The sequence below is a fragment of the Macrotis lagotis genome, chromosome 1, assembly GCF_037893015.1.
Source record: "Macrotis lagotis isolate mMagLag1 chromosome 1, bilby.v1.9.chrom.fasta, whole genome shotgun sequence".
NCBI classification, from domain to species: Eukaryota; Metazoa; Chordata; class Mammalia; order Peramelemorphia; family Peramelidae; genus Macrotis; species Macrotis lagotis.
Genome location: NC_133658.1, coordinates 435,202,999 through 435,218,349, shown reverse-complemented (window position 1 = coordinate 435,218,349; position 15,351 = coordinate 435,202,999). Strand labels below are relative to the sequence as shown.

The 15,351-nt window shown below is 35.3% G+C and overlaps 1 protein-coding gene across 1 annotated transcript in view; it reads left to right on the top strand.

Moving 5' to 3' along the window:
* HSPA4 (heat shock protein family A (Hsp70) member 4) overlaps positions 1 to 15,351 on the top strand; it is a 46,360-nt gene that overhangs the window by 7,976 nt on the left and 23,033 nt on the right. The window contains exons 2-5 of the mRNA XM_074213244.1: positions 8,178 to 8,235; positions 9,349 to 9,489; positions 12,847 to 12,969; positions 14,737 to 14,836. Coding sequence (XP_074069345.1) covers positions 8,178 to 8,235; positions 9,349 to 9,489; positions 12,847 to 12,969; positions 14,737 to 14,836 — 422 coding nt within the window. The remainder of the gene's footprint in view (positions 1 to 8,177; positions 8,236 to 9,348; positions 9,490 to 12,846; positions 12,970 to 14,736; positions 14,837 to 15,351) is intronic.

Here is a 15,351-nt window from a genome sequence, read left to right as displayed (position 1 = left end):
AAAACCATGAAATCTGATTTTATCTAAAACTTCTTCATATTTTTTCTTTAGTTAATTCCTACTTCTTATTTTCCATGGTTTAATTTTGTATCCCAATGAGGTAAAAATGATATTGTACATCTTTGTTCTTTCATCAATATCCCACCTCAGTTCTATTCCTTTGTACTACTTGTCCTTTTCAGTTGCTCCTTGCATTGACTGCTTGTGTTACTTTTCATTCTTGCATTATTTCTCTTAAATTCTTTCCTCTGATGTTTATGAAAACCTGTCTTTCTCTCAGAGATAACTAATCTCTTATTAAACATTTTCTAGAGCTAGCCATTTTCTTATATCTCTGCACTGTGGCTGAATAATGGACTTTTAACATGTTTTTTCTACCACCTTTATATAACACTTCTCATTTTAGATTTGAGTTCATACAGATACATTACCCATTTAGATTATTATTACTCTTGTAAACTGAACTTTCCTTCCTGTTCATTCTAATAAAATTGACATTGACTTATCTGAATTTCACTTTCCATCTCCTATTTCCTACCTCTGAGCCTTTGCCCATATTTGTACCCAAAGATTACACTTAGAATATTTAGAATATACTCTTGGTTGTTTTTTTTTTGGCAAGGTAATGAGGTTAAGTGACTTGCCTAAGGTCACACAGCTGGGTAGTTATCAAGAGTCTGAGACTGAATTTGAACTCAGGACTTTTTTTAAAATTTAATATTTTTTTATACTTATTTTGTACAAATGTTTTTTTACATTAATAAAATATTCTTGTTTAAGAGTAAACAAAATACCCCCTCCCCCCAAAAAATATAGACTCGCTTGATCAATAAAGTAAAGGGGAGAGAAAAATTAAAATGAAAATGAAAAAAATAGTAATAATTGTAGGTATGGCCAAGTGGCGCAGTGGGCGGAGCACCACCCGAGCCCACATCTGGCCCCATATACCCAACAATCACCCAGCTGTGTGACATCCAAGCCACCTCAACCCACTGCCCTGGAAAAAGAAAAAAGACCCCAAATAAAAATAAAATAGTGATAATAATAATAGTAGGGGAGGCTGGGTGGCAGACAGAGCACTGGCCCTTGAGCCAGGAGCACCCGGGTCCAAATCCGGCCTCAGACACCCAAAGATGCTTTTTTTCTCTGCTCGTTTTCCCAGCCTGAGCTTGTTTTTGGCGTGCTTCCTGAGCTTTTGGGACACTCCCACAAGGGTCTCAGTGTGTGAGGCTCTGTCCTCCCTCCTGGTCTGTGAACGACCATAAGCACCCCCCTCTTCCACAGGGCTGAGGTTCCTTCACTCTGGTGGGCTGCCCCTCCAACCCTGGGGAGTGGAGCCTTTCTGCTCTTTTCCAGGTTACCTTGAATGGGAGAACTGCCTCACTGGGTCCCTCTGTGGGTTCTGTCTCTTGAAAATTTAGAGTCCTTAGTTAGTAAGTTTTATGACAGCCTAAGAGACGATTCGCTTTGATTGCCATCTTGGCTCTGTCCCCCAAACTCAGGTCTTCTTGACTCCAGGACCTGTGTTCTATCTACTGCATCACCTATCTGCCCTTAGAATATACTGTCTTCATTTATACCTCTTAAAATTCTCATGGTATATTGTAAATTGATGTCAATATCTTCCCAGGTTTGTGCACCAAGTTTCTGTTTGTTGCGGACATTACCTTCTTCCCAAACACCTGGGTTTAATCTGGTATTCATATTAGAACTAGAAGGTCATTTAGTCAAATCTCATTTTACAGATGAGAAAACTGAGATCCAGAGACTTGTGAAGTTATGAGAGCCTCTTAGAAGGATCAGAGTCAGGGTAGAACCCGAGGTCCTCTTGCTCCAAATCCAACTTTTCTTTCCCACCATTATGTATTTTCATTCTTGATTTCCTCTCCAGCCCTTTTTCTTTTCTCTTTTCACCCACATCCCTCTCTTCCTTTAGCCAATCTGTTGCCAAGTCCAATTGGTTCTGTGTCTTTAAGGTATTTCATGTACACCTATCTCTGCACATGTCACTCTAATTCAGGTCCTCATTTTCCCTTGACTCAGTCTCTTGTTATAGTCTAATAATTCTAATTTTTCTTTTCTTCCTCTTCAGTCCTTCCATGCCACTACCAAATAAGCTTCATAAGCCTCATTTTGATAAAAACAAAAATGTTAGTTATTATTAGTTTGGATAGTAGGAAGTTTTTTTATTTGATAAAATTAAATTTTCCATGTGCAAAAACAAATTTCAACATTCCTTTTTTTTTTTTTTTTGCAAGGCATTGGGGTTAAGTGGCTTGCCCAAGGCCACACAGCTAGGTGATTATTAAGTGTCTGAGGCCAGATTTGAACTCCTGACTCCAGGGACTCCTGACTCCAGGGCCAGTGTTCTATCTACTGCACTACCCTCAACATTTACTTTTAAAACTTCACATCCAGATCCTTTATCTCCTCCTTCATTGTGAAAGCAAATTATTTGATAAAGGTTAGAAATGTGTAGTCATGATAAACATTACCACAATAGTCATGTTGTAAGGGAAAACATAATTCCTCCCACCCTAAGAAAAGAGAAACCTCAAGAATATAGTTTTAACTTGATTAGTGACCTACCAATCAAAATTCCAAAAAATTACTTTAATGAGTTAGAAAAAGTTGTAAGTAAATTCATATGGAGAAATTAAAAAGTCAAGAATTTCTAGGAATTTAATGAAAAAAAAGTGCAAAAGAAGGGGGCTTAGCCTACCTGATCTAAAATTATATTATAAGGCATCAGTCATCAAAGCTATTTGTTATTGGCTAAGAAATAAGAGTGGTGGACCAGTGGAATAGACTAGGTGCAAAAGCATGAAATGATTATAGTAATTTGCTGTTTGATAAACCCAAAGAGTCCGGCCATTGGGATAAAAACTCCCTCTTTGATAAAAATTGCTGGGATAATTGGAAGTTAGTATGGAAGAAACTTAGATTAGACCAGTACCTCACACCTTTTACTAAGATAAGATCCAAATGGCTACAGGACTTAGACATAAAAAAACAATACTATAAGCAAATTAGAAGATCAAGGACTGGTTTACCTTGCAGATTATAGAAAGGGGAGCAGTTTATGACTAAGGAAGAGATGGAGAACATCACCAAAAACCAACTAGATAATTTCAATTACATTAAATTAAAAGCTTTTGCAGAGATAAAACCACTGTAACCAAGATCAAAAGAAATGTAGAAAATTGGGAAACAATCTTTACAACTAATGATTCTGACAAAGGACTCATTTCTAAAATAATGCAGAGAACTGAGTCATATTTTTTAACAAAAGCCATTCCCCACTTGAAAAGTGGTCAAAGGATATGATATGCAAAGGCAATTTACAGATGAGATCAAAGCAATCCATAGCCACATGAAAAATTGCTCTAAATCATTAATTATTAGAGAAAAGCAAATTAAAGCTTCTCTGTGGTGCCACCTCCCACCTCCTAGATTGGCCAATATGACCAGGAAGGATAATGATCATTGTTGGAAGGGATGTGGGAAATCTGGGACACTATTGCACTGTTGGTGGAGCTGTGAATCCAACCTTTCTGAAGAGAAATATGGAACTATGCCCAAAGGGCAACAACAATGAGCATAACCTTTGATCCAGCAATACCACTACTGGGTCTGTATCCTGAAGAGATGATGAAAACGGGTAAAAACATCACTTGTACAAAAATACTCATAGCAGCCCTGTTTGTGGTGGCAAAGAATTGGAAATCAAGTAAATGTCCTTCAATTAGGGAATGGCCTTAGCAAACTGTGGTATATGTATGTCATGGAACACTGTTGTTCTATTAGAAGCCTGGAGGGAGTTGCATGAACTGATGCTGAGTGAGATGAGCAGAACCAGAAAAACATTGTACACCCTAACAGCAACATGGGGGTGATGTTCAACCTTGATGGACTTTGAACTCATCCAACCTTTCTGGAGAGAAATTTGGAACTGCCCCCAAAGGGCAACAAAAATGTGCATACCCTCTGATCCAGCAATACCACTACTGGGTCTATACCCTGAAGAGATAATGGAAAAGGGTAAAAACATCACTTGTACAACAATATTTATAGCAGCTCTGTTTGTGGTGGCAAAGAATCAGAAATCAAGTAAATGTCCTTCAATTGGGGAATGGCTTAGCAAACTGTGGTCTATGTATGTCATAGAACACTATTGTTCTATTAGAAACCAGGAGGGATGAGAATTCAGAGAAGCCTGAATTGCATGAACTGATGCTGAGCAGGATGAGGAGAACCAGAAAAACACTGTATACCCTAACAGTAACATGGGGGTGATATTCAACCTTGGTGGACTTGGTCATTCCTTCGGTGCAATAATCAGGGACAATTTTGGGCTATCTGCAATGGAGAATAAGCCATGGGGTTTGAACAGAGTTCAAGGACTATTCCCTTTAATTTAGGGGGGAAAACCCAGATATCTTATTATCTGATCTTGCTATCTCTTACACTTTTTGTTTCTTCCTTAAGGATATGATTTCTTTCCTATCACACTCAATTTGAATCAATGTACAACATATATGAAAACAAAGAAAAGACTGACAGATAGCTTTCCGTGGCGGGGGAGGGAAGTAAGATGGGGGGAAATTGTAAAACTCAAATAAAATCTTTAATAGAAAAAAGAAAAATATAGTTTTTAAAAACAGTATGCATCAAACTGTATTCAGACACCATCAGCGCTGTCTTTGCTTTGAATGGTATTCTTTTTGTAAGTCACAGCTTTGCTGAGAAAAGCTGTTCACAGCTAATCATCCCACAACATTGCAGTTACTTTGTATTAAATACATTTTTCATTGCTTCTGCTCTTGTGAATTTTTTACTGAGATCATCTTCTTCATCATTTCTTATACAGAACAAGTAGGTATAAGACAATACTTCAGAATTGTTCCAGTCCACAATTCTATCAATAGTAAAGATTTTTTTTTGAATTTAATTTATTTAAGGCAATGGGATTAAGGGACTTGGCCAAGGCCACACAGCTAGGTAATTATTAAGTGTCTAATATCATATTTGAACTCAGCTCCTCCTGACTCTAGGACTGGTGCTCTATCCACTGGGCCACCAAGATGCCCCTTGAGTTACAATGTTTTTAAAAAATGATATAGATATTATTGATCTCATCTGAAAACTTAATACTTTTGGTTATTTATGAATTGGAAGAATACTTTTTTAAAATAAATTTGATTCTGTTTTCTATGAGAAATGAAATCTTTATCAGAGAAATTTATTTCAATATTTTTTCCCCACAGTTATTTTTGCTAACTGTATTTCCCTCCAGGATATTCCTACTTTCATTTATTCTCTGTCCTTTTACCCTGTCCCTTCTCAAGTGTTTTACATCTAAATGAACCCCCTCCCCCAGTCTTCCCTGTTTTCTGTCACCTCTCCCCCTCCTACTTTCATCTAGGGTAAGATAGATTTATTTGTATATCAAAATTTTGTATGAAATTGAACCTATTTCAGTGAGAGTAAGACTCAGTGGGAAGTTTTAAAAATCTTGACAGAAGTTTAAGCTTGTTTTGATGGGAGCTAGCCATGTGCTCCTCTGCCAAAACTCCGAATGAAGATTTCTTATAATCATGGGATTTTTCAGAGCTATCTGTTCCTTTTCCTCCATATTTGCAAATTCTATTCCACATTTGTGTTACTTGACAGTATGTAGTGCTTTGCTTGATGCTAGGGTTGCAAAGATAAAGATGTAATTTTGTTTCTTAGTGAGCTTATAGTCCATTAAAGATTATCTTGAAAACTGTAGAAATGCTCTTAATTTTGTAGTATATATTTTTTTATTAGATTTTTTTTCAAGGCAATGGGGTTAAGTGGCTTGCCCAAGGACACATGGCTAGGTAAATATTATGTGTATGAGGTCGGATTTGAACCCAGGTACTCCTGACTCCAGGGCCGGTGCTTTATCCACTGCGCCACCTAGCATTTGAATTCAACCTTGATGGTGTGGTAGTGGATGGAAAAGAGACATTCCCCATATCCGTAAAATCTTATGGGTGGTTGGACAAATGTGTCCACGGTGATTTTTTTTTTTCCTGGTTAATTTCTACTTGGTGTAAAACTAATTTTAGCTCTGTAGCACACTGGCTTTCATTGAAGTCACTTTCATTAGCAATAAGAATCACAACTGTACTGATTCATAGAAATTTCAGTGGGTTATCTATTTTCCCTTTTGAATTTCTCTCATCCTGACACTTTCTGGGAGTCAGTAACCCAAAGCCTTTAGTGAGTTATTGGTGAGAGGCACTAGAGTAGTTGACTTGGAATCAGGAAACAGCTGAGTTTGAATCTCAGTGGGCCCCCCCCCCCCCATTACCAGGTGTGCCACCGTGAATGAATTGCATTTTTTCATTTCCTCATTTGTAACTTGGGTGTTGTTATTAAACTGTATCTATTTATAGGGATGTCAGAACACAGATAAGTAATGTATGTAAGGATGCTTTGTAAACCTTTAAAAATGTGTCAGTATCAACTTTTTATTCTTCCAAACCTCCTGTGACTTGCTTAAGATGCACTTTGTAGACTATAGTAATTTTCTTTCATCCGCCTTTAAATTTTGTTTTTTTAATATTCAGAATGTATCTGGATTGTTGGAAAGCAGAAATACATGATCTTTAGAGTTGTGTACTCCTTTAGGACCTCTTTAGGTTGAGGCACCCTTCCTGTTAAGAAAATAAGAATTGTCCTTAGTAATAACATGTTCTACCCCAAAGAGAAACCGAATTTATAGCAAAAATAAATTTTTTTGTTGTGATCCTTAGTTGTTATTGACATTAATTATTTACAAATTTTAAATTATAGAGTTAATGGTATTGTCAGTTTTACAAGTGGGCTTGTAAAGTGGGCCAAATGTAGTAGGAATAGTTATGGTCATGTTCTTGGTGTATCACCTAGAAAAGGAATGGTGAAAAGAAGCCCAGGGAAGGTCCTTCATTGACTTCATAATATTTTGGAAAGAACTTGGCATCTCTGCCTAGTATCCTGAGTTTGAAAACAAAAAAATCAAAATGAGATGTGTCTTGGCAACATGCTAGTAAACTGTTCATGGACTGTGTCAGTGGATAGAGGACCAGACCTGGAGTCAGGAAGACTCCTCTTCTTGTGTTTGAATGTGACCTTCTGCACTTAGTAGTTGTGTCTTGGGCAAGTCACTTAGCCTTGTTTGCAATGCTGGAGAAGGAAATGACCAGGAGAACCCCAAATGGAATCTTGAAGAGTGACTTATGTGACTACAAATGCCTGAACAACAACTGACTACTACTGAAAAACCAGAAAATAAAATTCTTGATACTAAAATCTTTGATATTATCAAATGGCTTAGCTTCAGAAATAAATTGATTAATGCTGGTGCTAGGTAGTATAGTCAATATTATGTCAGACCTGGGTCAGAAAGACCTGAGTTTAAATCCAGTCTCAGGCACTTAATAGGCAAAGTCATTTAACCACTTTGTGCCTTTAATTTCCTCATCTATAAAATAGTGATAATAGCACCTACCTCTCAAAATTACTGTGAGACTTAAATGAGATAATATTTGTACTTAGGGAAGGTTTCTTGCATGTTGTAAATGATATTTAAATGTTAGCTCTTGTTACAAAATGCACTGCCATATGCTTTGTACTCTAAAAACCCTCCTCTTTTCTGTATGATTTGTAGTTGAAACTTAAAACTTATCCCTAGAATTTAGGCTCCTTAAGAACAGGCTATTTTCATTTTTTATTGTATATCTAGCACATAATATACTACTTGATACATGGTAAGCACTTAAATGATTTTTCATTCATTCAGTTCTAGTGTTTGACAAGTTATACCCATTTGATTTCATGTAACCAGTCCTTAGACTTTATAGCTCTTTATTTACCTCTAGCAAAAAGAAGCATGTGAATCTAGCTGAAAGCTAGATTCTTTTGAAAAAAATCCTTCCCCCTACTCCCTTTATTTTGGATGAAAGGTATGGAAAATCCAATTACCACTATTCTGAAATTCTGCCTTCATTAAATGGAAATAAATATCTTGCTTAGAACTTGGAATACTTTTGTTCTACTAGCATTTCTATTGTAATGCTCTTAGCAATAAGATTGGGCCTGTTGCATTTGTATTACACTATAAATTCCTAAATATTTTCTAAAAATGTCTTAAATGTTTTTTATTCTAGGGCTTGTGTTTCTTTTGGTCCTAAGAATCGTTCAATTGGAGCTGCAGCCAAAAGCCAGGTAGACGTTTTTCCTTTCACTTCTATCCTTAGACAGCTGGCTGTCCAACCTTATTTTTTAAAACTTTTTATTGAAACAATAGACAATATATTTTGATTTCTCATTTTAGTGAGAGCTCTGTGGTAGCTTGGCTTCATTTACTAAAACATTTAGTAAATGAACAGATTGCCACATAAAATTGAACAGCCCTGCCCTTGACAACTATAACCTCTTTAAAGAGTATTATTTCCTTCCAAATTAGTCTGGAAGAATAACCTTCCTGGTAGAAGTAGTAAAGACCATCTAACTCCTAATAAAACCTTTCAGGTTTGGATGATGTTGTGCACAGTTAATTCTATATTCAGAATACTTTAAAAATATTTTTGCAATTTATACCTATATTTTTTCATGTTAACTGAAGAGAATTGAAAAAAAATTTAGGGAATGTCTAGAGGATGTTGGGGAAAGAAAGCTAGAATTTTATGTTTTTCATGATTTAAATATTTTATTTGTTTTTCCAACTACATGCAACAGTAGTTTTTACCATTGATTTTTTTTTGCAAGGTTTCGATTTTTACATTTTTCTTCCTCCTGACAGAAAGCAATCTAATATAGACTCCATGTTTATAGCCATGCTAAACATAGATACATATTATGTTGTGAAAGAAGTATCAAATCTAAATGGAAGGAAAAAATGGAAAAAATGACATGAAGATAGTAAGCTTTGATCTTCATTTAGACTCCACAGTTTCTTTCTCTGGATATGGATAATACTTTCTATCACAAGTCTTTCATTATTTTCTTTGATTATTGTACTGCTGGAATGAACAAGGTGTGTTGTTTTGCTCATTTCACTCAGCATCAATTCATATAAGACTTTCCAGGGCTAGGCTAGAATTTTGCAAGACTATGTTCTATCCTTGATTCTTAGTTCTGCCAGTTCGTATGGGATTCATTCTTCTTTACTTATAAAATGAAAGATGAAAGATAATCTCTATGATCATTTTAAAAATAGAGCCCTCTAAGAAACTAAAGCTTTAAGAGAGCAAGACAACACTGGTCGTATCGTTATTTTTGTTTCATGTTTATCAGTAGCTAGTCTTCATTATTTAATTCTAAATTTATTTCTTTTAGGTTATTTCAAATGCAAAGAACACAGTCCAAGGTTTTAAAAGATTTCATGGGAGAGCATTCTCAGATCCATTTGTTCAAGAAGAGAAGTCTCACCTTGCATATGAAGTTGTGCAGTTACCAACCGGTTCAGCTGGTATCAAGGTAAACTTTTTTTAAAATTTATTTTTATTAAAGATATTATTTGAGTTTTACAATTTCCCCCCAATCTTGCTTCCCTGCACCCCCCCCCCCCCCCAGAAAGCAATCTGTCAGTCTTTACTTTGGTTCCATGTTGTACCTTAATCCAAATTGGGTGTGATGAGAGAGAAATCATATCCTTAAAGAAGAGACAAGAAGTCTAAGAGGTAACAAGATCTGACAGTAAGATATCTGTTATTTTCTAAATTAAAGGGAATAGTCCTTGTACTTCGTTCAAACTCCACAGCTCCTTATCTGGATACAGATGGCACTCTCCTTTGCAGACAGCCCAAAATTGTTCCCAATTGTTGCATTGATGGGATGAGCAAGTCCTTCAAGGTTGAACATCACTCCCATGTTGCTGTTAGGGTGTATAGTGTTTTTCTGGTTCTGCTCATCTCACTCAGCATCAGTTCATGCAAATCCCTCCAGGCTTCCCTGAAATCCCATCCCTCCTGGTTTCTAATAGAACAATAGTGTTCCATGACATACATATATACCACAGTTTGCTAAGCCATTCCCCAATTGAAGGACATTTACTTGATTTCCAATTCTTTGCCACCACAAACAGGGCTGCTATAAATATTTTTGTACAAGTAATGTTTTTACCCTTTTTTTCACATTTCTTCAGGGTATAGACGCAGTAGTGGTATTGCTGGGTCAAAGGGTACGCACATTTTTGTTGCCCTTTGGGCATAGTTCCAAATAGCTCTCCAGAAAGGTTGGATGAGTTCACAGCTCCACCAACAGTGTAATAGTGCCCCAGATTTCCCACATCCCTTCCAACAATGATCATTATCCTTCCTGGTCATACTGGCCAATCTGAGAGGTGTGAGGTGGTACCTCAGAGAAGCTTTAATTTGCATTTCTTCTAATAATTAATTATTTAGAGCATTTTTTCATATGGCTATGGATTACTTTGATCTCCTCATTTGTAAATTACCTTTATATCCTTTGACCATTTGTCAATTGGGGAATGGCTTTTTATTTTAAAAATATGACTCAGTTCTCTGTATATTTTAGAAATGAGTCCTTTGTCAGAATCATTAGTTGTAAAGATTGTTTCCCAATTTACTACATTTCTTTTGATCTTGGTTACATTGGTTTTATCTGTGCAAAAGCTTTTTAATTTAATGTAATCAAAATCATCTAATTGGTTTTTGATGATGTTCTCCAACTCTTCCTTAGTCATAAACTGCTCCCCTTTCCATAGATCTGACAGGTAGACTAGTCCTTGATCTTCTAATTTGCTTATAGTATTGTTTTTTATATCTGTCCTGTAACCATTTAGATCTTATCTTGGTAAAGGGTGTGAGGTGTTGGTCTAATCTAAGTTTCTTCCATACAAACTTCCAATTGTCCCAGCAGTTTTTATCAAAGAGGGAGTTTTTATCCCTATGGCCGGACTCTTTGGGTTTATCAAACAGCAGATTACTATAATCCTCTCCTGCTTTTACACCTAGTCTATTCCACTGGTCCACCACTCTATTTCTTAGCCAATACCAAGCAGTTTTGATGACTGATGCTTTACAATATAATTTTAGATCAGGTAGGGCTAAGCCACCCTTCTTTTGCACTTTTTTTCATTAAGCTCCTGGCAATTCTTGACTTTTTATTTCTCCATATGAATTTACTTACAATTTTTTCTAATTCCACAGAATTTAAATAAAAAAACCTTAAGAATCTTAGCAAAGCTGGAATCCATTTTATAACATTTCTAGCAAATATTCAGCTAAATTTTGCTTGAGGGCCTAGTAAAGGTGGAACCCCTAATTCCTCCCAAGTTAGTTAGCCTTTTCCAGTTTTCAATGACTACTTCTAACTTTTGAGAACCTGATATTATGCATAGAGAGTATGCCAAGCATATTGGCAGCCCAGTAGTTCTGAAATAATATCACTGGTGGGTTAAACAGATGTATTGACTTGCATTTATGGAGTGCTCTGATGAAAGCAATCTGCCCTTCTCACTCCAGGCCATCCAGGTTGTAGCTTACCAAATTTTATGGAACTTCCCCAGGTAGTACTTATATGAGCAGTACTTTATTTCAAAAAAGACATTTTGTAGTAAATATACTGCCTGTACTGATACAGTGGGTATATATTTATGATTTTCTGTATCCACTATACTTACCATTGGTTGACCAATCTTGTAGTGATAAGGCATTCTACATTTATCTAAGGTGCATTTGTACTTGAAGCTTTCAAGTTTGGTAGGACTGCCATGGCCTTCTTGAACCCAGGCTAATTTCCATGAAGCATTGGAATAATTTTTTGTTTTAGAAATTCTCGTTTTTTTGCTCATTAGAGAAACTTTGGGAGTATTAGGAAAACCAGATTGCATTTAATTCATTTCTATAATATAGACAAGAAATTTAAAAATTACAGTAGAAAGTTTTTTTCTCCCCATCATAGCATAATTTACATCATCATCATCATTATAGCTTGCAAATAGTTTTAGCTAAGAGAAATTTAACAAGATTAAATCTGTGTGGAAGTGTTAAAGGAACATGTGGTTCCATGGAAATACAAACTCTATATAATTTTTTATATATATGAGATTATTTAAAGTAGTTATTGAATAATTTTTCTGTATGTTTTAGCTAGTAGACATAAGATTATTGCTATAATTGGTATAATTTTAGGTAAAATAATAAATCTGAATTATATCACTCATAATCCTAGATTATGACTTACCTTTATAGATAAAATTTTGATCAGTTCCATTTTCTTATTTTTAAAACTGAAATAGTAATAATCCTAATGTCTATCCTTTTAGCCCATTAAAATTGTCATTTTCATCATGATCCCAAGTCTTAGTCTCATGTGCATAGGGGTTAAACAGGAAATGAGCAAAAATCTTTGAAGAGGGGTGGCTGGCTAGGGTGGCACAATGGATAGAGCACCGACCCTGGAGTCCAGAGTACCTGAGTTCAAATTCGGTCTCAGACACCTTAATAATTACCTATCTGTGTGACCTTGGGCAAACCTCTTAACCCTACTGCCTTGCAAAAAAAAAAAAAAGAATAATCTTTGAAGACAAATCAGAAATTGTTTATTTACTAGAATTTTCCTAAGCAAAAACAGTTTTTTTGTGGACAGTGTTAATTCAGTAGTCTAGTACAGTTGTTCATAGGTGTTAAAACATAAAATATTTATTGAATAGATGGAATAAATATATATATATATATATATATATATATATATATATATATATATATATATGTGATTTCCTTGAGGTGATAAATTTGATTTAAATATATCCTAATCATCACTAGTTAGAAGAGCTATCTTTCATATTCTGACTTGAATTTTTCCCTGTAGGTAACATATATGGAGGAAGATCGGCATTTTACCATTGAGCAGGTTACAGGAATGCTCTTATCTAAACTAAAGGAAACTGCAGAACATGCCTTGAAGAAACCAGTTGTTGACTGTGTAGTTTCAGTAAGTTATCCAGAATGATTAGACCAATTCACTACTTCATTAATGTACCTATTTTCATTTTTTTAAGTCTGTCTCTCAAAAGTTTATTTTGCTTCTGGAAACTACCCTCCTTAATCTGCCTTTCCTTTTATCATTCTCTTTCCTCCGCTCTTCAATATATTCTTCCCCTCCTATTTCCTTATTGTATCAGATAAGTTTTCTCTCTTTGAACCAATTCCAGTGAAAAGTGATACTCAAGTATAGCCTGCCACCCCCCACTTGCAATTCCTCCCACATATATCCTCCTTATGCACTTTTATGTGAGAAAATTTCCCCTATTCTATCTCTCTTTCCTCTTTTTCATTTTAACCCTACTATTTTTAGGGAGGGGGAGGTCATCACAACATAATCTACCCCTGGTAGACTATTTTTATTGCCTTAATAATGATGTTCTTAGCAGTTAAGTGCATCATATTTGCATAGAAATGTAAACAATTTAACTTTTCCTTATAACTCATGTTTATCATTTTATGATTTTCTTGAGTCTTGCATTCTGAACTTTTCATCAAGAATGCTTGGAATCTTCTTTCATTAAATACTTTCTTCCTAAAGGATTTTCTTGATTTTCATGGGTAAATTATTCTTGATTGTAATTTTAGCTCTTTTGCTTTCCAGAATATCTAGTCCTTTAATATAGAAGTGTGATTTTTGAATTGTTTCTAGATCTTATGATATTTTCTTTCTTTTCTTTTTTTTTGGCAAGGCAATGGAGTTAATTGGCTTGCCTAAAGTCACACAGCTAGGCAATTATTAAATGTCTGAGTCCGGATTTGAACTCAGGTCCTCCTGACTTAGGGGCTGGTGCTCTATCCACTGCAGCACCTAGCTGCCCCTAACAATATTTTCACCTTGATCTAGGAACTCTGGAATTGGGCAGTGATATTTCTATGAGTTTTCATTTAAGGAATTAGTTTTTTCTTTTTTTCCTTTTTTTCTTTTGGTTTTTGCAAGACAATTGCTAATTGTCTGAGAATGGATTTGAATTTAGGTTCTCCTGACTCCAGGACCAGTGAGTGCTCTATTTACTGCACCATCTAGCTGCCCAGGAGTTATTTTATTCAGTGAATTTTTGTGTCTCTTACTTTTAGGCCAATTCTAGTTTTTAAGGCGTCATTTTCTTTAGTATTTTTTTTTTGGTGCTTCTTTTACCAAGCTGTTAATTTATTCTCCTTTTTTAATTTTCTTTTTCCAATTTTTCCTCTATAATGTTTATTTTTTTCTTTAGCTGTTCCACGAATTTAGAGTGGTTGTGTTTTCAATTAGCTTTTTTCTTAGAGGTTTTGCTTGTAGCTGTTCTCACATTGTTGTCTTCTAAGTTTATTTATCTTAGTCTTGTCTTACCTGCCACCTGACAGGTTCTTTTCTTGTTATTGTTCATTCATTTTTTAAGCCTATTACTTCACTATGAATGTTTTGTATTAAATTTGGGCTCTGCTTATCTGGGCATGGGGCTGCATTGTGCCAAGCTTCAGGCTTTTGTGTGCTGATGTTTTTCAAAGAACCATTTTTGTGACATAAAGGGCATGGATTGTTATGAAAAAATCATTTGGGCTGTTAAAATTGTAAGGCATCTGTTTATATCCATGAGATAACATTGTAGTTTGAGTCCAGTAACAGTAATAACAATTTTTATTTATATCATGCTCTAAGGTTTACAAAGCACAATATTTTATCTCATTTATACATGCGTAAGGGTCCTCTTGTTGTAATTTTTGTTATATTTTATAGGTCCCCTGCTTCTATACAGATGCTGAGAGGAGATCTGTACTGGATGCAACACAGATTGCTGGTCTTAATTGTTTGCGATTGATGAATGAAACTACTGCAGGTAAAGGGGAATTCATAACTTGGCCATCTAATGTAAATAAAGTCATCAGATGACGAAACTATTGTTTTGTTCTGTTTCCTACTTTTGAAATGCTTTCCTTTCCTTTGTCTTGTCCTAACTCCGCCAAAATCTTGTTTCAACTCAGGTTTCATCTTTTCCTGGAGATATAATTCTGAGTATTCCAGCATTAATGATCAGACCCTTTTTTGAACACTTAAATTTTTGCCATTCACTGAATATTAATTGTCCTTGAGTATTAATTGGCATTTATCTTATCTGTCTAGTTAGTTGAAGCTCCTTCAGATGAGGAATTATTTTTGTGCTTTTAAGACAAAAGTACAGGGACTATACAGTTAAATGTAAAATGCCTATGATTTGAATGGTGATAAGGATGGCATTTGTATGGGTATAATATCAAATTTGATATCGTTCACTTATTTAAGGCATCCTGCTAAATTAAAAATTTCTGAACTAGACCCATAATAAAAATCTTTACTAATTGGAGTTTTCTGCTT